Source organism: Euleptes europaea, chromosome 8 (assembly GCF_029931775.1).
Source record: "Euleptes europaea isolate rEulEur1 chromosome 8, rEulEur1.hap1, whole genome shotgun sequence".
Classification (NCBI taxonomy): domain Eukaryota; kingdom Metazoa; phylum Chordata; class Lepidosauria; order Squamata; family Sphaerodactylidae; genus Euleptes; species Euleptes europaea.
Window position 1 is genome coordinate 59190323 of NC_079319.1, and position 27696 is coordinate 59218018.

A 27696-nucleotide genomic window follows, 5' to 3' on the forward strand; every position below is an offset into this window, starting at 1 on the left:
TAATCTGTGGCTCACATGGCTGAGGTGCTACCAGAGAATGGAAAGAGGAAAAGAAGGAGAACTGAAGAAGCAGACAGCGCAAGTGCTAAAGATCCAAAGGTGGATTCTTCAGTCAGTGATGATAAAACAAATGAGGGTCAGAGAGTCGATGCTACAGATGAAAAGGGAGATGGGAATGCTCCTGAAGAAATTGAGGTGAAAAAAAGAAAATTGGAACAGGAATCTGAAGAGGTCCCTGTGAAGAAAACTGTGAGTGTTTCAGGCAGCAAATTGGGAGCTTGTTACTTCAAACCATGTAGCGTGCTTGCCAGAAAGTATATACATTAGTTTGTGTGTGTTTGTAGAAATGTACACTAATTCAAGTTCTTCCAGGTGCTGCTTCTTTGCTGAAACATATCTTGCAGCATGAATTATCATCATTACACACAACAGGTGCATATGTTGCATAGGATGCAAGAATCTGGATATAGCATCTGCAACTTTGGTCCTATCCTATATGAATGTTGAATGACTGTTAAATGGCTGTAAATAACTTATTGGAAATTTTGTCCCTGAATTCAGAGTTAAAACAAACCTTTTTAGAGTGCCTCCCTAAGAATTGGGACAATAGCAAGTAATCAGTTTGATTATATGGCGCCTTTTCAGAGGGAAGTCAAAATACATTTATTTGTGTGTTCATGCATAGGAAGTGAGTGCAGGTAATATGTTTCATGCCCTTCTCGCTATTTTCAAGCGAACTGCAATGAATGAATCCATTGATTAAAATGGCTTTGGAAGCTGAGGTGTCATCAGATTTAAGAAAGGAAAGGCAAGTTTCTTAGTTGCAGTCACTGATCCTGAAAGGGTGGTGGAATTAAGAGTGTGATAAGGTTTGTTTTAACGAACAGGTTATACGTGGATGATATGCATTTTTAGTGCACAGTACAGCATACTAAGATTTTCATACCTTGATCCTCTTGGTTAGCTGAGTCACAGCCTACTACTTACTATCTTGTGTACTTGGAGCAGTGGACTCTGATCTGGAGAACCGGGTTTGATGCCCCACTCCTCCACATGAGTGGCAGAGGCTAATCTGGTGAACTGGATTTGTTTCCCCATTCCTACACATGAGGCCAACTGGGGGACCTTGGGATAGTCACACTCTCTCAGCCCCACCTACCTCACAGCATGTCTGTTGTGGGGAGGGGAAGGGAAGGTGATTGTAAGCTGGTTTGATTTTTCCTTAAGTGGTAGAGAAAGTTGGCATATAAAAACGAAGTCGTCTTAACTGACCAAAGGTATTTGAAGTTGGCTTTCTTAATTTAAACCAGATACCTTTTCCACAGGTTAATGTGCTTGACACAACCAATATTGCTGTGTTGGAGGATGGAAAAAACTCAGCTGAAGAAGCAAATAAAGCACCTCCTCAAGATTCAAAAGAGTCTTTTGTTACAGTGGAGGACGATCGACCAAAATTAGGTAAAGAATATTGTGACACAGGGGAAAAGGGAGAAGTCAGTGATCCTGAGAACAGAAGATCAGGAAAAAGAAAGAGTACATCTGATTCTGAACACATCCCTGCAAAGAAACCGGTGAGTTCTTCAAGAGTAATTTGGTCTTTCTTATTCAAATGTACTAAGATGCCAGTATACGATAAAAAAATTGTAGCTTTCATTAGATTAGGCTTGCATAAGAATATATTCACTGGATGGTAAAGGCAGCATCCAGCATTATGGCCTGTTCTTAAAGGCTTTCCTTAATAAATTTATTACAGATAACTCCCCCGTACATTATGTATACTTTCCATTACTCCTAATACACCGCAGTTTATCATAACTTCCAGATTGGATGAAAAATTCGCTGGGACTTAATCCACTTACTGCAATACTGCAGTATATACCTTCTTCCTAGAACCTCTCAAAAGGATAGTTGCTCTGGATCTTAGAAGACCTGGTAGTGGCCAAAAGAAGAATTCTTCAGAAGTGAAAACCACTATACCGCATGCTGAAATAAGGACTGAAGCACTGTTAGAACATGTAGTCAGAAAAAAGTTGCCTTAACAAGAAACAAATATAAAATCTCATGTCATCTGGTCTGAATTCGTGCTTAATGTCAAAATTAATCATGTTGTATTCAGTATGGGATTAGCTGGTTGCTTTGGAGCTGAGCAGGAATTTTTGGGGACTTTCTATAATTGGCTGCGAGAGAGTCATTTTTTAGCCTGCTTAATACTGTTTCATGGAGTGTAAGCTTATTTAAATAGACCTGGTGAGTGTAGGTCCTAACTGAAGGGGGCTGGTATGAAGCCAACAGCCAGGTTTTGGTAAGCCCCTTTGGCGACACCCCCCTAAAGAACATTACGTTCATCCAACGAAGACTTACTGGTGGTCCCCGGCCCTAAAAGTGTGCGGCTGTCCTTGACAAGAGAATAAGGCCTGGAGGAACTCCCTCCTGAGCAACATCAGAGCCCTACGGGACCTTAAGGAGTTCCGCAGGGCTTGTAAAACGGAGCTGTTCCACCAGGCCTAGAACTGAAGACAGCCGTGATATCAACTATGCTGGCCTCCCTACCTTTACCCCCATATGACTTGAGATGATATATGACCTAAGGGGTTGTTCTGGCTGCCAGAGTTTAGCGACGACCAATCTTGGCATCATCTGCTGTTTTTAAATATTTATTTAAGGCTGTTTTAATGTTTAAATGTTGTTTGAGATGCTATTCACACAGCCCAAATAATGCACTTTCAATCCACTTTCAATGTACTTTGAAGGTGGATTTTACTGTGTGAACTGGCAAAATCCACTTGCAAACAATTGTTAAGGTGCAGTGAAAGTGGATTGAAAGTGCATTATTTGGGCTGTGTGAATAGCACCTGTGAGTCTTATTGAAAGTTTACTATGCCTGAAGGCTGTTTTTAGTGTTGTTACCCACCCTGAACCTGGCTTTGGCTGGGGAGGGTGGGATAGAAAACGAAAGTAATAAATAAATAAAATACATCAGTATTAGGGTCGTTAGTTTGGAAATAACTAAAAAATTGTGTCTTGGATTACTTTTTTAAAAAGTTTTAAAACAAATAAGTAGAATTTTTGAAAAAAAAATAGATGGACAGGGAAACTTGGCAAGCAGCTTAAAGCATCTGTCTGTGAAGGGAGGTTGCTTCAGCTGGGGGGCATGGGGGGCAGTGCCTTGACTCTGGGCAGCATTCAGCTGAATTCTAGCTGCTATACAGCATGGGGGAAAGGATGTTTGTGAGGCTCATCACCTCTTGGCTCAAGTCTGCAGAAAGTAAGGTTCCAAAAATGTTCCTGACATTGTCATTTGCTAAATTAGAAAACACAAAAAACCAGTTTCCTTTCTTCTGAGAGCCAAATGTAATTACAAAAAATGATGTAGATCCGTAGTTCCCAAATCTTTTGGGCCACCGCCCCCTTGGTTCCACAAACTCAACCCCAGCACCCCCTACCCTATAAAAAGCATTATTCAAAATAGGGGTTTGCATGACGCATTAAAGAAGATAAGAACAATAAAGTTTCAAAACAGTAACAATTAATTGCACATCTATTCAAAATAAAATTTAAAAAAAATGTTGAAATTTATTCAACAAAACTGATGAACTTGATCCAGTTGTACCAGCTCTTTAAAGTCTGGAAGAAAATTCTGATATTTTCCACCAAATTTGCCAGCATGGTGCCATAGCCTGATCTATTTTAAATTAATGAACAACACAGTTGAAGGGGCCCACCTCTAATCCCCCCCTGCTGCCTCCTTGCCTGTTAGTGCCCCTCTAGGTAATCCCATGGTCCTCCAGGGGGTGGTACTGCCCACTTTGGGAACCACTGATCTAGATGGATCAGTAATCTGAAGTACCTTTTATGTTCATATGATTTCTGCATAACATTGTTACATGACAGTTGCCTGTTAAAAACATGGCAACTGTAATGGAACAATGATAATGGACAAAAAAACTATGCCACATTGTCTAAAATGACTACTAACAAAGCATAAAAAGTGAAAATAATATATTTGATTGGGTCTCTTGCCATTTGCCAGAATTCCAAAACAGGATTCATTTATGTTTTCTAGAATTCTGGCAAGTAAGCAAGGAATCAAAGCATACTTCTTTTTTCATCTGATTTTGATGCCACAAAAAAATGGTGATTTGTTGGGGACGATAAAGTCTTAAGTCTTCAGAAAAGATGAAGTGCAGAATCCTAAGGGCTAGTAAGGCTAGTTTCTGTAATAAGCCATGGTTTACGTGTAAATAACTTTGGTTGTATTCACAAGTCATCCTAGTTAGGTTTACTGAGGTAAAACACAGTGACTTTCTAAGGAGTGGGAATGCCTCTAAATTCAAGTTCTACACATGGGAAAGGATTATACCTTTTAGATATGTCTGTTTGTACTCATTTTAAACAATCTACAAGGCAAAGATACTTATTTAAAAAATCCTGTTTCTTATTTTTTGTGCGTTGAATTCAGAGTGTAGGGAATGTCATGAGGGAGGACTCTACAAATAGAAATTACACATGTTGGTTCGGTGTGTGGGAATGGAAATTATCTGCCCATTTGGGAATGCTACGTGCCTTAAATATCCGTTGCTTTCCATTAACATTTCATATTTTACCCTCAACTTGTTATTTCATGTTCCTGTATAGCATACAGAAGCCGTAGCAGCACATTATAATAAGCTTGAGGAAGTTGGATTGGAACAACGGAGCCTGAGTCGCATTTTCTATCTTCGAAATTTTAACAACTGGGTGAAAAGTGTTCTCATTGGTATGACTGTATTTTTTAAAATATTGTTGTAGTTTTCAGGGGTTAATCCTTTTGGAAGAAAGGAAAACCTGCAACAGGGCTAAGTATGGCTCAAGCTTGACTTCTGTATCTCAGGTGTGCATGAAGTTAATTTCCAAAACCATATAACTACTGCAGATTATTGTTGTGTAGAATGAAGAGAATAACAGCATGGATGGCTTTAGAGGAATGCAGAGGTGAACACAAATGCAGTTGGGAAAGTGTGAACTAAATAGTTTAATGAAACTTTCCTTCAAGAGATAGCAGTGCTATATACTATTACAAATTACTCCTCTTTGGGTATTACCACAGCTCCTCTTCCCCCCCCCCCCCATTGATTTAACTTTATTAAGAAACAACAATAGAGAAAACACAAAAGAAAAAATTTAAGTTACAATTGAGATCTAAAATCAAACAATGTCAAAATTTCTTCACTGAGACTTTCAAACTATACAAAGAATAGTCGTATCTTCTCAATTTACTTTGACTTCCCAAGCTTACTCTGGTTGATATTCATCTGTCTCGATTATATCACGCATTTTATGAATTACTCTATATTAAAACAATTGTGAATAGAAAAAACTGTCATAATAAACCAATACCTAAATAAAATTTGTCTTAAGACTCATAAATTTATGTAGTCCAATCATATTTTCAAACCATATTTTAAGTTGATATAATTTTGAAATGGCATCCATGTTGAGTCATATTTATCCACGTTTTTATCCTCGTAAAGAGCAGTCAAACTAGCGGACTGTAATCCAAAAGTTTAAAGATCCAATCTTCCTTCTTGGGAACCTTGCTGTTCTTCCATTTCTGAGCAAAAGTTATTCTTGCTGCTGTTGTAGCAAACATAAGAAAGACCGTATTGTCAGCATATATTGCTTTATCAATAATATTCAAAAGATATAAAGGAATACTCTTTTTAATATTTATTTTTAGCATCTTACTTAATTCTTGATTAATCACTGACCAAAACTTTTTAGCTTTTTTACACTCCCACCACATGTGTATATAGTTTGCTTCTTTCTTTCTACATTTCCAGCAGTGTGATGTAGTTCTATTATTAAACCTGTGTAGTCTTCTTGGTGAATAATGCAACCTATAAAACATTTTGTAGTAATTTTCCTTTGGACTGATACAAGGAGTGAATTTTGTGTTTGATTCCAGCTTTTTTCCCATTGAGACATATTTATATTCTGCCCTATAGCTTGGGCCCATTTCACCATGGTTTCTTTTACTACTTCCTGCTCTGTCGCTAACATAAGAAGAAATTTATAGAATTTCAATAGAAATTTATCTTCTTTTTCAATTATTTCTTTTTCTAACCATAATTTTTGAGGATTAATGCCCCTTTTTGAATCTGATTTGAATAATTCCTGAAATTGTATAAATACCAATCTTTGCTGCAACAGATTATATCTTCTCTAGTTTTTAAGATAAATTTCTTTATTATGTACATAAAGTATGTCTCTGTATTTTAGGTTATATGAAGCGGGATATATATTTAATCTATTTATCCTATCTATAGGATCAGTCCAGAGTGGTATTTTATTTCCGAAATTTAATTTATATTTATCCCAAATTTTAAATAAACTTTTTCTAATAAAATGCTTTTTAAAAAAATTGTCAGCCAAAATTTTATTATTGAAAAGATATGCATGCCAACCAAAGCTTTCCTCTTTTCCCTCTAAGTTAAGTAACTTTTTATTTTTTAGAATGATCCATTCTCTTGCCCATGTCAGGCAAGCTGCTTCATAATAAAGATTTAAATCTGGAAAATTTAAACCTCCTCTATATCATCGATTAAGTTCAAATATTTTATTCTTGCTTTCTTATTTCCCCATACAAATCTTAATAACATCTTAGTCCATGTTTTAAAATAGACTCTATTTATCGGTATTGGAATAGTTTGAAATAAAAATAGAAATTTAGGGAGAATATTCATTTTTACAACTGCAATCTTCCCCATAAAGGAAATCTTAAGGTTGTTCCAAGAACTTAATTCGTCTTTGATTCTATTTATAAGTTTAATATAATTATTTTAACTAAGTCTGTATTGTGCTTTGTGAACCAAATTCCAAGATATCTAATTTTTTTAACTATGTCTAAGTTTGATAATTGGGATAGTTTTTGTTTTTCTTTGTTACTGAGATTAATTTCCATATTCTTAGACTTTTTGTTGTTTATTTGAAGACCTGAAATATGGCCAAAATCTTGTAAAGCTTATTCAATATATTTATAATAATCTACTGGATTCTCAGTAAATAACAATAAATCGTCTGCATAACCTCTGTATTTATAGGTATACCCCCTACCTTCCTGTAATTTTATTGCTATTTTTAATTTGAATACTCAAGCATTCTAAAGCTAGAATAAACAAAAGGGGAGACAAGGGACAACCCTGTCTTGTACCTCTCTTTATTATTAAGCTCGTTGATTTTTCACCATTATCAAGTTGGTTGTCTGAATTTTATATATATCTTTAAATACATTCAAAAATTTGCTTTCCAGTTCAAACTTCATAATCACTTGTTCAATATATTTCCAATTTACATTATCAAATGCTTTTTTAAATCGAAAAAGAAAAATGCTATTTTTTTACTTATGTCTTTATTTACAATCTCTAAAAGATTCATAAGATAACGGATATTCTCATTCAGATATCTTTTAGGAAGGAATCCTGTTTGTTCATCACTTATTACTTCTTGTAGAATGTTTTTTAATCTGTTTGCCTTAATTGTCATAAAAAATTTATAGTCACAATTTAATAGAGCTATAGGTCTAAATTCACTTATTTCAATTGGAGAGCTTTCCACTTTAGGAATTAATGTAGTATTTGAATGTTGCCAAGAATTTGGGATATACCCTTCTTCTCTTATTGCGTTCATTGTTTTTATTTAAGGTTGTCTTATTTCCTCTCTAAATGTTTTGTAAAATCAAGCAGGAAAAGCATCTGGACCAGGTGTTTTTTCAGTTTTTAAATTACTTATTGATAAATCAAGTTCTTCCACGCTTCTTGTATAATTTAATTGATATATTAAATGTTCATTAATCTAAAACATTTATTTACTGCTTTTTCAAAATCTCAGTTTCTTTTTCTAAGTTTTTATTTCTTTTACTTTTCCTTCCTTTAATCCTTTTAACTTTACTACTTTTCTCTTCCATAAGAAAATTAATTTCATGTATCGTTTTTACTCTGTCTTTGTGTTTGGCAGCCGCCAAACTTATCAAATTCCCTCTAAGGACTGCTTTAAAAGCGTCCCATAGTGTCCCTATGTCTATCTACATCTTTTTTGTTTTTTAGCAAACTTTCAGGAAGTCTCCAATCTCTCCTGTTTTTATTAAACTTATATAGTTCAACGTAGATAGCTTTGTGGTCTGATAAGAAGTATGGTTTCATTTCTACTTGTTTTTACTTTGTTTTTACTTCTACTTTGTTCTTTAACTTTTCTACTGCGATGCAGACAAGATTGATAATCTCACCTACAGAAAAATGGAACAGGGGTTAACCAGCCATACTTCCAGACAGAAGCAAAAGTTTACACATTACTTTTGCAGGACAGTACTCAGCTCAAACCCAACCCCTTTCTGACTATATATTACTCTTCCTACACACTTGACACTGAGAGACATTGTCCTTCAGTGTTAATCCTCTGAAAATGCCTGCCATAGTTGCTGGCGAAACGTCAGGAAAGAAAATTCCAAGACCACGGTTACACAGCCCGGATAACCTACAAGAACCAATCTACTTGTTTTGTTTTATCAATCATACTGTTTGAAACCCAGATCATATCTAATCTGGATTCCGTCTTGTGACGAGCCGATAAGTGGGAATAGTCTCTTGCTAGTGGGTTCTTACACCTCCAGATATCTACCATCTCGTTATAAATTAAATATGTTTTGAAAAATTGGGGTAATTCTCTTTCACCTATTTTTCTACTTTTTTTTCGATCTCTATCTTCAACATTAGAGTTGACCATATTAAAATCCCCCATTAGTATTAGTTTTTTGTCATTATAGTTTTTTAAAGAAAACTTTCTTTTTTATTTGGCGCATATATTCCCACTAAAATTAACTTTTCTCCATCTTTCTCTATCTCTACTATTAAGACCCATCCTTCCTCATCTTTATAAAGTAAAGTGGGGTTCCACATTTCTTTTACATAAAATACTATTCCTCTCTTTTTTCTATTTATAGCTGAAACACAAAAAGAGATCAAGATAAGTATTAAATCAAGCAAATAGGGTCACAGATATAATAGATACGAAAAAAGAGTGTTAGATATAGTAAATTAAAAAAGATAAGAGATAAGGAAGAAAGTAATAGTGCAGAAAACTAGAAAGAAAAGTTAGGAGAAAAAAGAAAAGAAGAGAAAAGAAAAAGGGGAAAATAATAACACTAATAATAATAATAACAATTTTACACCTCTAACTCTTTTCTATATTTACGAAGAAGACTTTGTAGCTTGATTTGACTATTGAAGTCAAAGTAAGTCAAACAAAAGAGTAACAGCTATAACTCTTCTCCGTCTCCATAAAAATGTTCAAGCTATTTCCTGCCCGTTAGAAGTTTTACTCCTCCCTGCCTTAATCAAGGTGTTGCTTATCAGAAGCAAAGCAAAACAAAGGAAACGAAGGAGAGAAAAAAACACAGACAGCTGCTTAAGCAACATTAACTTCTTACAAATCCATTGGGTACTTTCACGTTGCCACGTAGTTGGAGGTTCTTTTAAAGGTATCAGACTTCCATTTACTGTAAGTAAGTTCGCTTTTATGAGTCTATTTACCAAATGCCTTGATTTATCAAACCAGAATGTGCTTGTCTTGTTAGGAAAAATTATTATTACCAAACAGTCTTTGTAGTGAAATCTGCCGGCTATGTTTTGTGAAGACCTCTCCATCCGGAGTAGGGAGGAGGCAGCTTGCTGGCTCAGTTCCAACTACTCCCCAGGGCCCGGGGAGAGATTTCCCCGCCAATTTCTTTCAGTCTTGGGGGGTCATCTCTTCCTCCTCTCTGGAGTGTCGGATAGCTTTTAAGTTTCCCCTCTTTTGCCCAGGGAAAATCTTCGTTTTCCTTTTGGAAAAATCCTCCACCTTTGGCTAAAACAAGCTCAATCCACAGAGCTTGCTAGCCTGTGTCTTCAGCTTACACACGGCAGACCGGAAGTCAATCTTATGTCCCCCACAGCTCCTCTTTTAAAAGGCCTGAGAATTCACTGATTAGAACAGTTTACCCAAAATTTAGAATCTGCTAGCAAAATAAAATGCTTGAATAGTGAACTGTGCTTTCTTAGGGCTGAATGTGATGAAATGCAAGGGAAGCGTGTTTTCGGGCTGCTCTTCTCAGCAGCCTCCCAAGATCTCTGGGAAAACTTACGCTGGAGTGATTGCAGAAAGTGGGTGAAATTGTCCCCCCTTTGGTCTTGTTCCAAAGAAATATACATCTTTTGCATTTTACAATATTCTAAGCGTCAGTGAGATTCTGAAACTTTCAGTTTGTAGTAAAAGGAAAGACTTCTTGTATGGATTGTGTCTTTTCAGGTGAATTCCTTGACAAGGTACGGCAGAGAAAGCAAAACATTACTGTTCTGGACTTGGGATGTGGTAAGGGTGGTGATCTACTGAAATGGAGAAAAGGAAGAATTAGTAAGCTCGTGTGTACAGGTAAGGAGGTGAATTTCTTGGTAGGGAAAAGAAACAATTTCTGAAATACTGGTGTTTTTACCATTTGGGTTCTGTGACATTCCATTCTAATTGTGCAGATAGTAGAGTACTGCTTTTTAAAAATTTAGTTTGCATAATCATGGTTAAATTATTAGCAGCAAAAGAGAAGGAGAAAGTCCATAATGTTTTTTTTTTAACCATTTACTTACTTTATAGCTAGAGTTTTGCTAACCTGACACTTGTGTGTGTAAAGTGCCGTCAAGTCACAGCCTACTTATGGCGACCCCTTTTGGGGTTTTCATGGCAAGATACTAACAGAGGTGGTTTTCCAGTGCCTTCCTCTGCACAGCAACCCTGGTATTCCTTGGTGGGCTCCCATCCAAATACTAACCAGGGCTGACCCTGCTTAGCTTCTGAGATCTGATGAGATCAGGCTAGCTTGGGCCATTAAGGTCAGGGCAACCTGATACTTAAACGCATCAAAATTTTAAAATCTGTATTGGGCGAGGCAGTCCTATGACAATGGGTCTCATGAGCAGAAGAACAGCACACAAAACATTTATTTATATCCCACTTTTCTCCCCAGTGGGAACCCAGAGTGGCTTTCAGCACCACTCTCAAGAGTCAGCCATTCCTTCCCTGACTGAAATACGAAAGCCAACCTGTAATCCTTCTAAGGGCCGAACAGAATGTCCTCCTCATACTTGGTGTGCGTCTGTTTGCTCTGGATGTATTCTTTAGTTGCAAGAAAGAAGGAATATCTTTTAATGCTTCCCCCCCCCCCCCAAAAAAAACCCCATAAGCTTCCAGCTCTGATCTCTGGCACAAAGATTTAAAGTATGCTGATGATCTCTCAAAAGGGGTTTAGGCAGCTTTTTCAGTATCCTGTATTCCCCGTGTAGTGCTTTGTCCCACAGTTTAGAGTCTAGTTCCAGTTTCTCTGCCCTGTTACCCCAGTATTGCCTCCATTCTTTGCTTACCTACTCCCTCTCCCAAAAATTCTGAAAATATTTCTATATTGCACCTGTGAATTATGTAATTTGAGTCATTTTTTACTACTTAGTCTGAGTTTCAGATTGTAATTTAGTGGGAAGCTTCTTCATGATTAACGTAGGCATCAGTGTATAATCTTATTTCTCAGGCTCAGAGCATCCAACAGGATTGATCTATTCAGTACGCGGATTAGGTTATGAGATGAGAGAAACTTCTAGAGATACCAGCTTATAGAGGACCAAAATATTGGCCTATGCCACAAGTCAGCCCTGTCGCAGTTTACAAAGCTTCTGTGTGGCCAGGTATAGCAGGACCGAGATACCTGTCTCAATGTGTGCTATAAGTAGCAAGTGCCATCTCTGTTTTCATCAAAAGAGTCTGAAATAGCTGTTAAATTAAACAGCTGTTGCTCATTGACTTTGCATTCCAGTTCTTTTAAAAAAATTATTTATGCCAAAATATACAAGAAGACATAATATACAAAAAGAAAAAGTGAAGAAAAGAAAAACAGATATATAAAACCGACTTCCAACTCTCCTCATACAGAACAGATTATTATATATCTTATTTCTTTTGTGAATAACTTTGATTTTATCTGTTTTTACTTTAATTATTATTTAGCTATTTTCATCTTGGTCTACAGTTTAACAAATTTAGGTTCTAAAACCTAAGGTCATTTTTTTAATCCCTGAAATATTGATTTATATAAACTCACCATACCTTCCAGTCTATATCAAAGTCGAAAACCCAACTATCTTCAATATATTTACTTAACTTGGCTATCTTGGCCATTCATGCAATGTGGGTACTTCTTTTGTTCTCCATTTTTTCGCCCATACAATTCTTGCTTACAGTTCTAATGTCCAAGGCAGATAGGTAATATCCATAGAAAGATCTGTGAAATACCTTATTAAGAAGGCTCACTTTGGATCTGAAGTCAGTTAGCTGCTAGTGTAAAGCAGGGATGATTAACTTCAACCCAATGGGACAGAGCTTTCTAACTAAGGTTCTGGGATACAGAATCGGTACACAAAACTGAGGTGTCATGGGTTAAGTGTCAGACTAGGCTCTGGGAGACCCTGGTTTGAATCCTCATTCTGCCATGGAAGCTTGCTGGATGACCTTGGACCAGTCACACATTCTCAGCCTAGCCTACCTCACAGGGTTGTTGTGAGGATAAAACGGGGGGGGGGGGAATGTTGTAAGCCGTTTTGGGTCCCTATTGGGAGAGACAGGTGGGATATAAATAAAGTAAATAAAAGGAGAGTGTGTGAGAACGTAACAAAAATGTTCTGAGCTTTAGACTGACTGGTGTGTAATCCTCAATAGCGAGAATGAATATACTCACATTTGAAAAGAGGTTACACGTTGATTTTGGATAAGAATTTAGTTGTGAATGTGTTTCATTTAGGTTGCACTGATCAAGATAAAATAATTGTATTGCTTGAAGAGCTTTACATGGATATTTTTTATTGTTAGTGGTAAGAATTTGTATTAGCAGAGGGGTAAGAATTTGTATTAGCAGGTGATTTTCAGAAGAGGTAGCATACTCAGTCCGAACACTTATTGTACTAAACAGTGTGGCTCAGCATCTGACTGTGTAGAATGTGACTGGCACATTCAAGAGAGCTCAGTCTGAGTGATTGTTCTAAACAGCTTCTCAATGTTTTTAGCCTCCAGTTGCATGTAGTCTTTGGCACATTTATCTTCTCCTGATAACTTTCGAATGAGAAGTGTTAAGTATGAAGTTTATTTTTTTAAATAGATATTGCTGATATTTCCGTACAACAGTGCAAACAGCGATACATGGATATGAGAAATCGTGGTCGTTCAAATGACAGAATTTTCAGTGCAGAATTCATCACTGCTGACAGCACCAAGGTACTACCATCTGTTTCTTCTTAATCACTTATAATTTTGTGGTGATATGTAATTGGCAAATTTAAAAATTTCTTTCAATATGACTTGCTTCACAGGAATATTTTGTAGATTTAACTGGTGAAACTCCCTGTCCCAGGATGTGGTGATGGCTGCCAACATGTAAGGCTTTAATAGGGGAGTGGACACGTTCATGGAGGAGAGGGCTATTCATGGCTACTAGTAAAAATGGCTACTAGTCATGATGCATACCTATTCTTTCCAGGATCAGAGGAGCATGCCAATTATATTAGGTACTTTGGAACACAGGCAGGATAATGCTGCTGCAGTTGTCTTGTTTGTGGGCTTCCTAGAGGCACCTGATTGGCCACTGTGTGAACAGACTGCTGGACTTGATGGGCCTTGGTCGGATCCAGTATGGCCTTTCTTATGTTCTTATATCAACTTTGCAAAGCATTTGTTTGGGTGCTGTGGGTGAGGGAGAACACTATGTTGAAAGGTCTGAATGAATTCCCTTACATCCATGATTGAGACGCTCCCCATGGCCCCCTTATTACTTTTGACGGAAGTCTAAAACTGTTTTTATATTCTTACAGGAGCTTCTTTCTAAGAAGTACCATGATCGGAACATGTGCTTTGATATCTGCAGCTGTCAGTTTGTGTACCACTATTCATTTGAGACATATGAGCAAGCTGACATGATGCTTAAAAATGCGTGTGATAGACTTTGCCATGGAGGATATTTCATTGGCACAACTCCAGATAGCTATGAACTTGTGTAAGTGTGTGTTCTGGAGGATTATGTGAGAACTATAGATGGAAATTACGGATTTATGTTTGTGTATTCTACCAGTCTTCAAGAATACCACCTCCAAATGAAGTTTTATGGAATACTTTTTGGAAGAACTGTTTCTGCTATACCAATGCATTAGAGAAAAGTACACCTGAAAAGCGTTAGGTCTCTTGCCTGCAGCTTCTACCTTGCATTTCTTAATTGTTACCGTGTGGAGATAATACATGGGCATAGGGCTGTCGATTTGGTTCGTCCCGAACCGAAAAACAGCTGAATTTCCCGATTTGGCTGTTTTCAGTTCGGATGGATCCGAACTGAAAAAAGGTGGGAAAACGACGCCCCGAATTCAGCAAATTTGGGGCATCGCTGAATAAATTCGGCAGGTTCGGCGTTCCCGCCTTTTTTCAGTCCCCCCTCCACGGGCCTTCAGGGGGCTTCTGCGCAGATCTGTTTAAAGAGCCCCCCGCGCGCCTTCAGGGAAGCCCCCTGAAGGCCCGCGGGGGCCCCGAATTTTCCCCCGAACTCCGGATCTCGTGCCGAATTTTGCAGATTCGAAGCGGGGGAGTTCGGACTTCGGCACATCCCGAATTTAAATGGGCCGAATTTTGCCAAAGCCGAACTTTACCGAATTTTTTTTTCAACAGCCCTACATAGGCAACCTTCAGCTTTCTCTGTAATGTCTGCCAGAATGTCTTGCAACATTCTGAGAACTCTACATCTAGGAATGTAAGAGCCATAATGGGATTGTCCCAGTGCTTAAGTGTGACACAGCAACACACGCACTTGAAGTTGTGCCTTTGATATAGGATAGGCCTTTGCATCGAGTTAGCAAATTGTCGCATCAGGTCCAACTGTGAGACCATGACTAGTGTCTTTGTTCTGGGATGTGGGTCTGTCATACCACCTGTGAGAGACACCCACCAGCTCTTTTTTTTCCTGGGCACTGCCACTCTCACCGCGCACTGCAGTGTGGCTCATGTAGCTCAGAGACAGACTGACTGGGGAAAGGGAGCAAGGCCAACTTCTGTTGGTCTGTCAGCTTCAGCAAATAGAATAGGAGCTTAAATAACCTTGATTTGTGAGTGTTTTAATAATATGTTTTATGCCCTCCCACAGAAATTGTCTGTTTTAAATTAATTTTTTCCCCACACTATATGTTGCGCGCTAAACCTACAGTACATACAACATCACATTCACCACACAACGTAATAGAACACGACCACTGCTTTGCGTGCAGAAGGTCCCCTGTTCAATCCCCGGCATCTCTTGTTAAAGGGACCAGGCAAGTAAGTGATGTGAAAGATCTCTGCCTGAGACCTGGAGAGCTGCTGCCGGTCTGAGTAGGCAATACTGACTTTGATGTACCAAGGGTCTGACTCAGTGTAAGGCGGATTCATGGATATGATGGCCCTTCAAGCCTTTGACAGCCTTACATGACAAAATAATACTTTAGGGGAGGGGCTGTGGCTCAGTGGTAGAGCCTCTGCTGGGCATGCAGAAGGTCCCAAGTTCAATCCTTGGCATCTCCAGTTAAAGGGACTAGGCAAGTAGGTGATGTGAAAGATCTCCTCTGCCTGAGACCCTGGAGAGCAGCTGCCGGTCTGAACAGACAATACTAACTTTGATGGACCAAGGGTCTGATTCAGTATAAGGCAGCTTCATATGTTCACTAATAGTGCGCTACAATATATCATTAGAATACGTTGTCGGGGTGCACGTGAAACATTTAATTTCATTATGAATTCATCTGCTATGAAAAATCTGATATACTATTAATTACTAACATATTATAATAATCTTGCAATCGTAGTGTTTATGCTTTACCTCTATCTCATGTCTTATCCCTCCCTCATCCCTCAGCAATTGTTTACCATCTTATATCCACAGAAAACGTCTTGAAGCTTCTGAAACTGATTCATTTGGGAATGAGATATACACAGTAAAGTTTCAGAAGAAGGGGGAATATCCCTTGTTCGGCTGCAAGTATGATTTTAACCTGGAAGGAGTGGTTAATGTCCCGGAGTTCCTTGTCTATTTTCCATTGGTAGTAGAGTAAGTTTTTGCCTTCATTTGTTCTCTGAACTGAAAGATGTTTGCTAGGTTTGCCTTTTGTTTTTTAAGATTCATAAGGTTGGAGCATGGAGCATGGAGCACTGTGGAGCATGGTCAGTCTTAGCCCTTGTATTTTTAGAAGATCTGAACCCCTTTTATGGCTGCCTTCTTTTTCCCCAGCATCCTTTGCTTATAATATTGTACATCTTCTCTCTTTCTTGCACTCTGAGCCAGTAGGAGATAGGCACACAGTTCATGTATTTATGGACTCTTTCACACGTGTTGTTAATTGCACCAGTGTGGTGGTTGAGAGTGTCAGACTAGTATCTGAGAGACCCAGGTTCAGATCTGCACTTGTGCCGTGGAAGCTCACTGGGTGACCTGGGCCGGTCGCACACTTTCAGCCTAACTTACCTCGCAGGGTTGTTGTGAAGATAAAATGGAGGAGAGTTGATGTAAGCCGATTTGAATCTCCATTGGTCAGAAAGGCAGGTGTCGCGGTTCGTGCTGTTGAAATGACTAGACTCTTAGAAAGGACCACTTCCTGAGAAGTGATATGTTATCTTATTCAGCCAGTCACCCATTAAGCAGGACTCAACGTTTCTTACCTAATGTAAGCTTTTTTTTGAGATGCTCCAATAAATTTATGAAAAGTGGGTATCATTAATAAAAACGCATTTATTCACAACATATAATATATGCTTGTAGGTACACATTCTTAAAATTTTATATAAGGTTAGACATCATCAGTCTATGTTTCTATTGCAAGTAATCATTCACAATCTCTATGCCTCTATAAAAGAGCATCTTGTCTTAATACTATAATGGTATTTCATTTTAGAATATATTTCAGTTACAGAAATCTTGTAAAATACGGTTAGTGCAATGCACATTCATTCAGCATATAAAGTTACAGAAATCCTGTCAAAAAATGGTTATTACTTTGGAAAAAGACTTGATTAGAAGTATCTTAACTTAACATTCAAAACTTCATAATATTTCAGTACAGAAGACACACTATACCTTGCTGTGTCATCTGTAAACCTTTAAGAATCTAAGTTCTATGAGATTAGATGAAGTTGTCCCAAAGCATATACACTTTCTATGCCTGGACTAAGTCTTAACACTTTAAAGACTTCTTTCAGTACTCTGGAAAGACCTCTGATCATCATTAAGATCAGGGATATCTATATGCATTCTATACATGTTTCTTTTAGTATCAGATAGCAATGCAAAGCTTATGTAAAAGCCAATCAATACTATGTGTTAGCTTTAAGTTGTTTAAATTGTCCTTTATAGGTCTTTTTTATGAAGTCTCTCTGGCTGTGCCAATCTTAGAGTTCTGTTTGTGAACCTGTGGTTCAATATAATCTGTGTATGCGCTATTGCGTCTATTGTGGCAGCATTGTGCATTTATCACAGATAACAGAAATTCTCCTTTCTCGTCAGGAACATCTCTGGCTTCTGCTCTGGGGAGGTTCAGAATGTCCTCTGTTAATTAGAGGAACTAATCTGACTCTATCCCAGAGATCTATATTTTAGTCCTATATTCAGGAGGTTTTACAATCTTCATGCTTGCCAGCATTGAGAAGCCAAACAGGTAGATAGATTTTTGTGAAACTCCATTAATCCCTATTAGGATCAATGGGCTTTCAATGTTCCAAATATGGAAAGATCACTACACTTAGATTCCCATTCAAAGGATAGGAATTCTAAGGGCCTCCATCCTCTTTCAGGAATAGAGCAGTCTGCTAGTATTCACTTCGGACACCCAGCCTCAATGGGTACTGGATATATTGAAATGGATTTCCTTCAAAAGGAGTTTCCCATAAGAAGACTGTAAATACTAGAAGGCCTCTGAGAGCTTCTGTCCACGCAAGGATCAGAGTCTCAACGTTTTACATCTCAGACCTGAAATGGAGAAATGTTATGTCAGGTCAGCTGCAGTCTGCCCATCAATAACATTCTGAAGATCTGGCTGTCTTGCCCTGCCTTATATCAGTGTTATCAACACATCTGCAGTATGTGTTGTTGCCCCTCCAACAGTGGGTTACGATTCCACTGTTGAAATATGTATTACAAGTACACCATTGTATTAGCCAAGGTAAGCACTTTGTACTTTGGTTCGCGTCTTTTCTCCCTCCTAGGAGGAGACAGTTGCTTCAACACTTTACCGGGAATTTCCCTGAGCTGCAAGGATAACATTATGTTGGTACTGTCTTATCTATACTTCTGGCAATGTTCCCAGAGAGTGCAGTGAAGCATTCTTCCACAGAAAGACCTTGACTATAATTCGAATTGGTTTACACACAGGCTTCTAAACATTTCTCCTTTAGTCATTTGAAATCATTATAGGGTTGCTAAGGGGTTTCTATGGAATCTCAATGGCAAAATCATCAGAGGTGGTAACACAGGGTACAAATGAATATAAATAAGATAATTTTGAGAAGGACTTAATGTTCAGATTACATGTGAGATGCCGATAAAAAAATGCCTGCAACTTTCCTTTGGTCCATAGGGTGTATATGTGATACAGAACTGGCTTTTGTAAACCGAGTGATGCTTTGAAAGTAATACTTTATTATTGTGTGCTAAGTATTAGTATTTTTATTAAAAGCTTTTGTTCTTGTTAGGATGGCAAAGGGATATGGCATGAAACTGGTGTACAAAAAAACATTTCGGGAATTCTATGAAGAAAAGATTAAGAATGAAGAGCATAAAATGCTTTTGAACCAAATGCAGGCATTGGAGGTTTGTATTAAAAGTATACCTATAGATCAGCTCTAATCAGCTCTATTCAGTTGTTGTTGTTGTTTTTTTTTTTTTTAAAGCATGCTAAAGCTGGAATTCCATAAGGAATCTATAGGGTTGGTAGTAGGGGATTTGGAAATCCAACCCCCTCAACTGCTTCCTCTAGATTCTCTAAAATGTAAGGGTTTTTCTTCTCCCACTTCTTTTCCCTTTAGTTTATCCTTATCTGCTCTCAACTTCCTATAATCTTAGAGCATAGTCAGTCCTCATCAGGTTGTGTATGGTGTTTTTGGGGAGATACGTTGTGCCTTTCTTTGGAAGCCCTTACACTTCTTTATTGAGCATGTTCCACTTTTCTTCCCAGGGGAACTAAAATGGTTAACAATACACGGGGGGGGGGGGGAGAGACACACCCAAACAAGAAAGCGACTGGAGGTTTCTGATGTTCAAGCATGTCTTTTCTGCCCAGCTCTTGGTCTGACTCTCAGGTTAAGAGCTGAAGGATGTTTACACCTCTGGGCATGCCCAGGACTTGGATAACTGTGCTGAGAGAAGAAGAAACTCAGCAAGATGTTTTCACCTGCTACTAACATTCCTCCCCTGCTGTGTCATTGAGTGGCCTAGTTTTTCTGCCTTTGTTATCAAACCAGGGGCATCCACTGTACTATTAGATATAGGGCACTTTCACACATGCCAAATAATGCATTTTCAATCAACTTTCAGTGCACTTTAACGATCATTTGCAAGTGGATTTTGCTGTTTCACACAGTAAAATCCAGCTGCAAAGTGCACTGAAAGTGGATCAAAAGTGCATTATTAGACATGTGTGAAAGTGCCCATAGTGACATGGGTAGAAGGTAAAGGTCCCCTGTGCAAGCACCAGGTCATTCCTGACCCATGGGGTGATGTCACATCCTGACGTTTACTAGGCAGACTTTGTTTACTGGGTGGTTTGCCAGTGCCTTCCCAATGGGAGCCCATGATAATTTTGGTGGGCAGCAATGAACAATTTGGAAATACTAGAGCTCCCTCCCCCACTCCAGGATTCTTGAAGCTTTCAGGGGTTTCATCAGGCTACCTTCCCCCATACCTCTACCCCCCCAGCTGATTTTTAGGTGGTACTATAGCATCAATTACTTACAACTATGAGGATAAGCAAGATTCCATTAGCAATATTTATTGCTTGTTTATAGAGTGCTGTTTGGCTACAGAATATACTTGTTATGATTTGCCCCGTGATCCTGTACATGCTTGCTTGGAAGTAGGTTCTGCTGAGATCTGTAGGACTGATTCAAGTAAAACGGTTTATGATGCAATTTTGTATGTGTGTCAGAGGAATAGAAGGGGTGATGTCAGGGAGACAATACCTTTAATTAAAACAACCAGTAAATCATATTTGAGGGCCCAGTTTTCTCTTTACAGGGTACAACAGCATCATAATGACTGTGTAGAAATAGCGGGTTTCTTAATCCCTGCCTGCCAGCTACATCCAAGTTGGCATTTGTATAGACAACTGGAACATGTATTTTCATAGGAACAGGCACCCACATCGGTTGTATTTAGCTTACCAGCTCTTGGCTGAAATTCGCAGTAATATGTCTAATGTATTTTTTTAGCAATATCCTACTGATGAACATTCCAAGCTAGTATCAGATAAAAAAGAGGACTATGCACATGCAGAAATGCTGAAGAATGATGAAAAACTGAAGTTACCCTTTGTAAGTATTTGCTAAATGACCTTTCTAGGCCCTGAACTTAAAGCCAGATTCTAGGTATAGTTTCACAGTGAATTGAGCAGTTAATGCAAACATCCTGTCCCTCTGACAAGTGAGCAATATAGGTGGCTGTGGACATACAGATTCAGTTGTACTAGTGTACTACACAGTTGGAAAAACTTGGAGCTTGCTTTTGTTTTTTGTTTTTTAATTTCATTGTGCTACTAGGGTGTTTATTTAGATATTTATACCTCACTTTCCCCCTAACATCATTCCTCACTGCTTCTTTTTACCCTCAACAGTCTTATGAAGCAGGTTAAGCTTCTTGGTAGAGCGAAAGCTTGAATCTGGATCTCTGTGATACTCGTTGAATCACTAACCCACACTGGCTGCTCATAATGCAGATAAGAGTTTGTTGCCCTTGTTCTGAGCCACAATCTTGGAGATGTGGAACAAGGACCAGCAGCAAAGACCACTGCTGTGTGTGTGTTGGTATGAAGTGACAGTTGCCTTATTTAAGCTTATTTACAAAAATAACCTTGTGCCAAATGCAAAGATAGTAATCAAATCAACAGCACGGTGGCCAAACTATATCCCAAAACAACACAAATTAGTATTTCACATTAATACACATTGAAGAGTTTACATATCAGTTTTCACAATATTACAAAATTTCTATAATGCTTGATTATAGAAATTTTGAAGCTTGATTTATAATACTTTTAAAGTATTCTCAGGACGTCTGTGGTGGTTAACAAATAAGATATGGATCGAAGAAGCCTTGCCTTGTAAGGTGAAACGGGAAGTTATCTAGAACACCTGTCACTCATCTCTCCTCAGCCTTGCTGGTCATCGCCTGGCTTCATTTCTTTATTATCAGTTTCGCTCATACACGGAGGAGGAGGAACTGGCATTAGCTTTATCAAGACTATTGTTTGGACAATTATACTGGCTTGTATTTTTAGTTACAGAACAATACCTGAAATACTATACTCATTTGCATTCTTACTTGTGGGAAATGTATCATAGAAATTTTGTAATATTGTGAAAATTGATATGTACCGTATTTTTAGCTCCATAGGACGCACCTAGTTTTTAGAGGAGGAAAACAAGAAAAATCTTGTTTTCCTCCTCTAAAAAGTTGTCTTATGGAGCGAATGCCGGCTGGCCGTGCGCGCGTTGGGATGGCGCGAGCCGGCGTTCCCCGCCCCGACGGCCAGCTGGGAGGTGGGCAGGGCCGCACAGAGCTGGCTGGGTTCGTGGGCATCGGGACCATAAGACACCCCCCCCCAGCTGGCTGTCGGGGCGGGGAAAGCCGGCTCGCGCTGGAACGACGCGAGCCGGCTCTGTGCGCCCTGCTCACCTCCCAGCTGGGAGGCGGGCGGGGCGCACAGAGCCGGCTGGGCGCGCTGGAACTAAGCAAGCCGGCTTTCTCCGCCCCGACAGCCAGCTGGGTGGCGGGCGGGGTGCACAGAGCCGGCTGGGCGTGCTGGAACGGGGCGCACAGAGCCGGCTCGCGTCGTTCCAGCGCGCCTAGCCGGCTCTGTGCACACATTCGCTCCATAAGACGCACAGACATTTCCCCTCACTTTTGAGGAGGAAAAAAGTGCGTCTTATGGAGCGAAAAATACGGTAAACTCTTGAACGTGTATTAATATGCAATGCTAATTTGTGTTTTGGGATATAGTTTGGCCACCGTGCTATTGATTTGATTCCTATTTAAGCTTATTTGCTGCCTAACTATTAAACTGCTGTCAGAAATATGCAGGGATACTGTTCTCTTTTTTGGGATGAGTATGAGAGAGTCTGTGGCAATGCTAGGATTTGGAGTCTGCTTATGCAGGAAGTAGCTTCTCTGAAGTTGCTATCTTGAGATTTCTGAAGCTTGAAAGGAAGAGAAAAGGGAAGATAGATGCAAATTTTGTTTAATGCTTCAGTTGGGCAAAGTACAGCTGAAATTTCAAAAAAGATGGGCAGCTATCTTTAATCCCCCTCTTCAGGGGGATTAAAGTCCACAAAGGTGACTAACCTACAGCTTTTTACTATCCTGCTTGTCTACAACATACTGATAATTTGTAGAAAATTAACGGGCTTGAAAATAAAACAAGGACAAACTCTTCCTCTTTACAGACTTTTGTGCCTGCTTCCTTAGAGGTAGTTTCTAACTTGCTACAAGTGGCTATTTTCAAGTGTCCTATATCATTAATTAGCTCAACTTGCTTTACTATGTACAGAAAATTGTAGGTGGTGATTGCACTTTGCTGGGGACATTTCCTTGCATTCTTGGGAACACATGAATCTGCCTTTTCTGAGAAAGCCAGTGTGGTGTAGTGGTTAAGAGCGGTGGTTTGGAGCAGTGGACTCTGATCTGGAGAACCGGGTTTGATTCCCTATTCTTGCACATGAGCAGTGGAGGCTACTGGTGAACTGGATTTGTTTCCCCACTCCTACACATGAAGCCAGCTTGGTGACCTTGAGCTAATCACACTCTCTCAGCCCCACCTACCTCACAGGGTGTCTGTTGTGGGGAGGGGGAAGGGAAGGTAAGCTGGTTTGATTCTTCCTTAAGTGGTAGAGAAAGGTGGCATATAAAAACCAACTGTTCTTCTTATACTGAATCAGACTCTTGGTCCATCAAGGTCCGTATTGTCTACTCAAACTGGCAGCAGCTCTCTTGTCTCAGACAGTGATTTTTCTCTTCACCTATGGCCTGGTTTTTTTAATTGGAGGTGCCAGGGATTGAACCTGGGACCTTCTGCACCCCAAGCAGATGCTCTACCACTGAGCCACAGCTCCTCTCCAGACTGTATGGAGCAGTGTTCTGGTATTTATTTTGCCCAGTGATTTGTAGAGACAGATGCGCACATACACATGAGATTGAAATTCATGCTTAATAATTCCATGTACACGAGGAAAACAGCATAGCGTTAGGGTGGTAGGTAATTTAAAGCTTATCAATTTCTCTACTTAACATGCTGTTTCTGTAAAGCTTGTTTGGGCTAAAACATTACTTTGCTACGCCGAGATCTCTGGCTTCTGAAATATTCATTGCTAAATTTGCATTTAGTCATTGCAAAAAATGAGATTTCCTGACTTGTTTTTAAATCTTCCTGCTTCAAAGAGAATGTTAAAACAGATGAGGGTAGTTCACTTTTTTGGAATCTAGAGAAGCTTTAGAGAAAGGACTGGGATAACTACAGCAATACAAATTTGATTGATAGCAATAAGTTCATTAGATAGATATATTTTTCTGAGAATTGCTTAAAATCTTTGTAATGAAGAATTCTTGCTGTCATAATTATGAGTTTTATATTGCTTTTTTCTCCCCCCCCAGGGAACACTAAGTAAATCTGAGTGGGAAGCAACAAGTACGTAGTCTTACCTATTTGACTATTACCAGAATGTTTTAATAATGATTGTTGTCTCCAATGCATATATCTGTTAGTCAGCCCAGGAGGCATGCTGTCCACCCGCCCCTTCCCAACTTTTTTCTTCAGTAGTTGTGCCAAAATGCTTATTAAACAGGAGTTTCGCTTGATAGCAGAACTCTCAGAAAAGGGTCTGGCAGTAGAAGTATGCATGCTTCTGGATCACAACTTTAATCAAATTAGGCACCTCATAAATCAACTAGAATTTTTTTAAAAATAGCTACTCATAAGTTTGAAGAGTTGGTAGCAAATTGTGTGCACCTGAATAAGAGCTGACCAAGGCCTGCTGTCACATGCAGCAAGGTCACAGAAATTATGACTCTGGCCTCACTGAGGTGCATGCAGCATGCACTAAAAGCTGCAAGGGTCCTGCATTAGCATGCCAGGAGCACAGATTGTTGCTGCACACAGGCAGCAAAGTGCCTCTTAGTGGCATCCGTATGGGACACATGCAGCCACAAATTGTTCTAGTTCAATACAATCGGAAGCGACTTGATGGCACTTAACATACACATAACAACTTTACTGCTGGAAATTGTTTCAGCTTGCTGAATGAATTTTATTAAGATTTTGAGGCCCATAACTGTCAATACTCTCTAAAAATGGAGTTTGGAGTACTTCCTAAAACCATGTGAGCCTTGCTTAAGATGAAAACACACATGTTCTTCCTCTCCTCTCCCTCCCTCAATCCCTGGACATATGGGCTCACTTAAACAATATCCATTCTAACAAACTTTTGTCTGTATTGGAAAGGGTATTTTCTAGTGTTTTGTGCCTTAGCTTGGACAACCGTTACTGATTCTTTGCAGTAGTGAACTTCATCCACCAGAGATCACAACTCTGCTGTTTTTCATCAGTTATTGTAGGATAAGAGAATGTTCATATCTTTAGTGTATCCCTTCCAGCATATAAATAACATGGAGGTTGAAGTGAATTCTTGGGCTATCCCAAAAGTCCTGCACAAGAGGCACTAAGCCTTTAAATTGTTCTAAAGGTTTTAGATCAGTTTAACAATTTGTTTTGCTAATGTGCTGTGGGCCATATTTGGAAGCTATCAAGGTGACTTTTTTATAAGGTGTATGTGTGTGTGTGTGTGTGTGTGTGTGTGTGTGTGTGTGTGTGTGTGTGTGTGTAAAGTGCCCTCAAGTCGCAGCCGACTTATGGCGACCCCTTTTGGGGTTTTCATGGCAAGAGACTAACAGGTGGTTTGCCAGTGCCTTCCTCTACACAGCAACGCTGGTATTCCTTGGTGGTCTCCCATCCAAATACTAATCAGGGCTGACCCTGCTTAGCTTCTGAGATCTGACAAGATCAGGCTAGCCTGGGCCATCCAGGTCAGGGCTATAAGGTGTATATATATCTTAAATTCTACTAAGAGTATAAAGATACTAGAACTGGTGATGGCTGCCAGCTTGGAGGGCTTTAAGAGGGGAGTGGACATATTCATGGAGGAGAGGGGTATTCATGGTTATTAGTTAGAATGGGTACTGGTCATGCTGCATACCTATTCTCTCTAGTATCAGAGGAGCGTGCCTATTATTTTGGGTGCGGTGGAACACAGGCAGGATGGTGCTGCTGCACTCGTCTTGTTTGTGGCTTCCTAAAGGCACCTGGTTGGCCTCTGTGTGAACAGACTGCTGGACTTGATGGGCCTTGGTCTGATCCAGCAGGGCCTTTCTTATGTTCTTATGAAGCAAAACTCATCAGGCATTTGTCTTTCCACATTTGTGGAAATCATGGTTTAGTTGGGGATTTTTTATGTTTTTTGAAATAAGCTAACTTGAAATTGATGCAAGTCTCCTGGCGATAACATTGTGTGGCTGCAGATTGTAAGTGCATAATCACATGGCATTAGTAGGTTTCCTGATCTGCCATTTTGGGCCATATGATTTTCAGTGCATGTATACCCGGGAGTAAATACCACTGAGTTCAATGGGACTTATTCCCTGGTAAGTGGTGCTTAAATTGCAGCCTTTGTTTTCCATGCGTCAGCGATGTAACCACGCCATGCCCCAGCGTGCAATATGATACTTTTACTGCAGAATGTTACTGGCTACATAATATTGTTAGATACTGTGTGTATATATACTGTAAACAGGCGACTGCTTTGGACATATTGTTTCAACAGTTAACTATTAATGGCCAGGCAAAAATTGCTTTAGCTTCCTAACAGAAGATATTCTCTTAGGTTTGGTCATTTAACAGCAGAAACGACAACAGCTTTATTTTGCTAAAATCTTTGAAGGGGCAGAAGGCAATTAATGTTTCCTTTTATTTCCAGGTATATACATGATCTTTGCATTCGAAAAGCAGCCATAAAAAAGGACGATGAAGAGAAACACTTGAAGCAATCTAGCATCCAAAGTGACAGCTATTTTATATTTTTATGTTTTAAGAGTGTGCAGGACACAACCCAATTGGGCAAGCTTATGTATGAGTTGTGGCTGCCTGTCTGTGACAAGAAGGAGTATCTTGCGTGTGTTTGTATAAACGTGAGAAAGGGGTTGGAATTCTTCTGTGGGGCTGGGTTTCTTTCTTTTAAACAAAGTGCATGTTTTTTTTTAAATGCTCAGGATGCTTAAAGTAAAAAAAACTTGCCACATAGTTTACCTACTGTGTGACAGATTTCATGATATAAAGTGCTGATTGTATATAGCTGTCATCTGTGTGATGAAGCCTCTGTTCTCAGGCTGCCTCCGCAGCTTAGAAACATAAGGAAATGAGGATTTTGGTGGTTTCATCTAGCTGTGTAGTCAGAAGCTACAATTGACAAATTCTGGGTAGATATAGCTCCCCCAAAGTAAGTTTGGGGAATACCAAGTTTTTAAGTGTTTACTTGCTCGTTGATTAGCTGTACAAAGTTGTAAAGATACAAACTAGCAAATGTAGACATCAGTGACGGCCGAATCCAGCACCCTCAGACTCAACAGAAAAATCCGTGCACCTGATCAAGAGCTTAAGGGCCCTTATTTGTACAGAGCATTCCTGTGTCGGTCTGTTTGTCAACCCCTTTTGACAAGCCAGTGTAACAATTTAACTGATGGAATTTTAGTGCATGCGATGAACTCTGTGTCTTGGGGTGCCTGACATCGTCCCACAGGGGGGCTCTTTATCCGAGTCCCACGGTGCAGTATTTTCTGATTTAAATAATTGTAATAGTTGTTTTGGGGTGGGACGAGGGAGATAGAGGAAACCTATTTTGCTATTTGTGCTCCTTGGTGTGTATTTGTCTTTTGTAGTGTGTGCCTGATCAGGATTAAATAGATTTTTGGTTCTGTATGAGCAAAGTGTCTGAGATACTAAAAGATGCCAAAAGATCATCTGAAGAAATCAGATTCCAAGTAATATAGCTACTTACACAAAGTCTTTTAGAGAATGACTTGGCATTGAATAAGGAAAAAACAACTTGACTATTAAAAGAATTATTCCCAAGAGGAGAGACAAGCAGCCTGAGCATGGGAAAGGGAACTGCCAGAAGAAATTAAATAAAAATATTTTTGTAGGGTGCTCTTGAGTGTTGCTCTGTAAGCTGTGTTTTAATTGCTCCGCCAACTAGTTCAGTAGGAATCTCTCTACAGTGAGTCTTTTAAGATAATATTAAAATATTTAAAAGGGAATGAACTGTGCATGTGCACTTCCCCAGGTA

The 27696-nt window shown here is 39.2% G+C and overlaps 1 protein-coding gene and 1 non-coding gene across 2 annotated transcripts; one reads left to right on the top strand and one right to left on the bottom strand.

Moving 5' to 3' along the window:
- Positions 1-26475, top strand: RNMT (RNA guanine-7 methyltransferase). Its single transcript, XM_056854362.1, has 10 exons — positions 1-249; positions 4636-4756; positions 10318-10440; positions 13199-13314; positions 13908-14089; positions 15992-16156; positions 18790-18907; positions 20524-20625; positions 23957-23990; positions 26332-26475. The coding sequence occupies exons 1-10, from the start codon at positions 16-18 to the stop codon at positions 26367-26369; spliced, it is 1233 nt and encodes a 410-aa protein (XP_056710340.1). The 5' UTR covers positions 1-15; the 3' UTR covers positions 26370-26475.
- TRNAP-GGG (transfer RNA proline (anticodon GGG)) lies at positions 23347-23418 on the bottom strand. The gene has a single exon. It is a non-coding gene; the product is annotated as a tRNA-Pro (tRNA).
- Positions 26476-27696: the final 1221 nt, after the last annotated feature.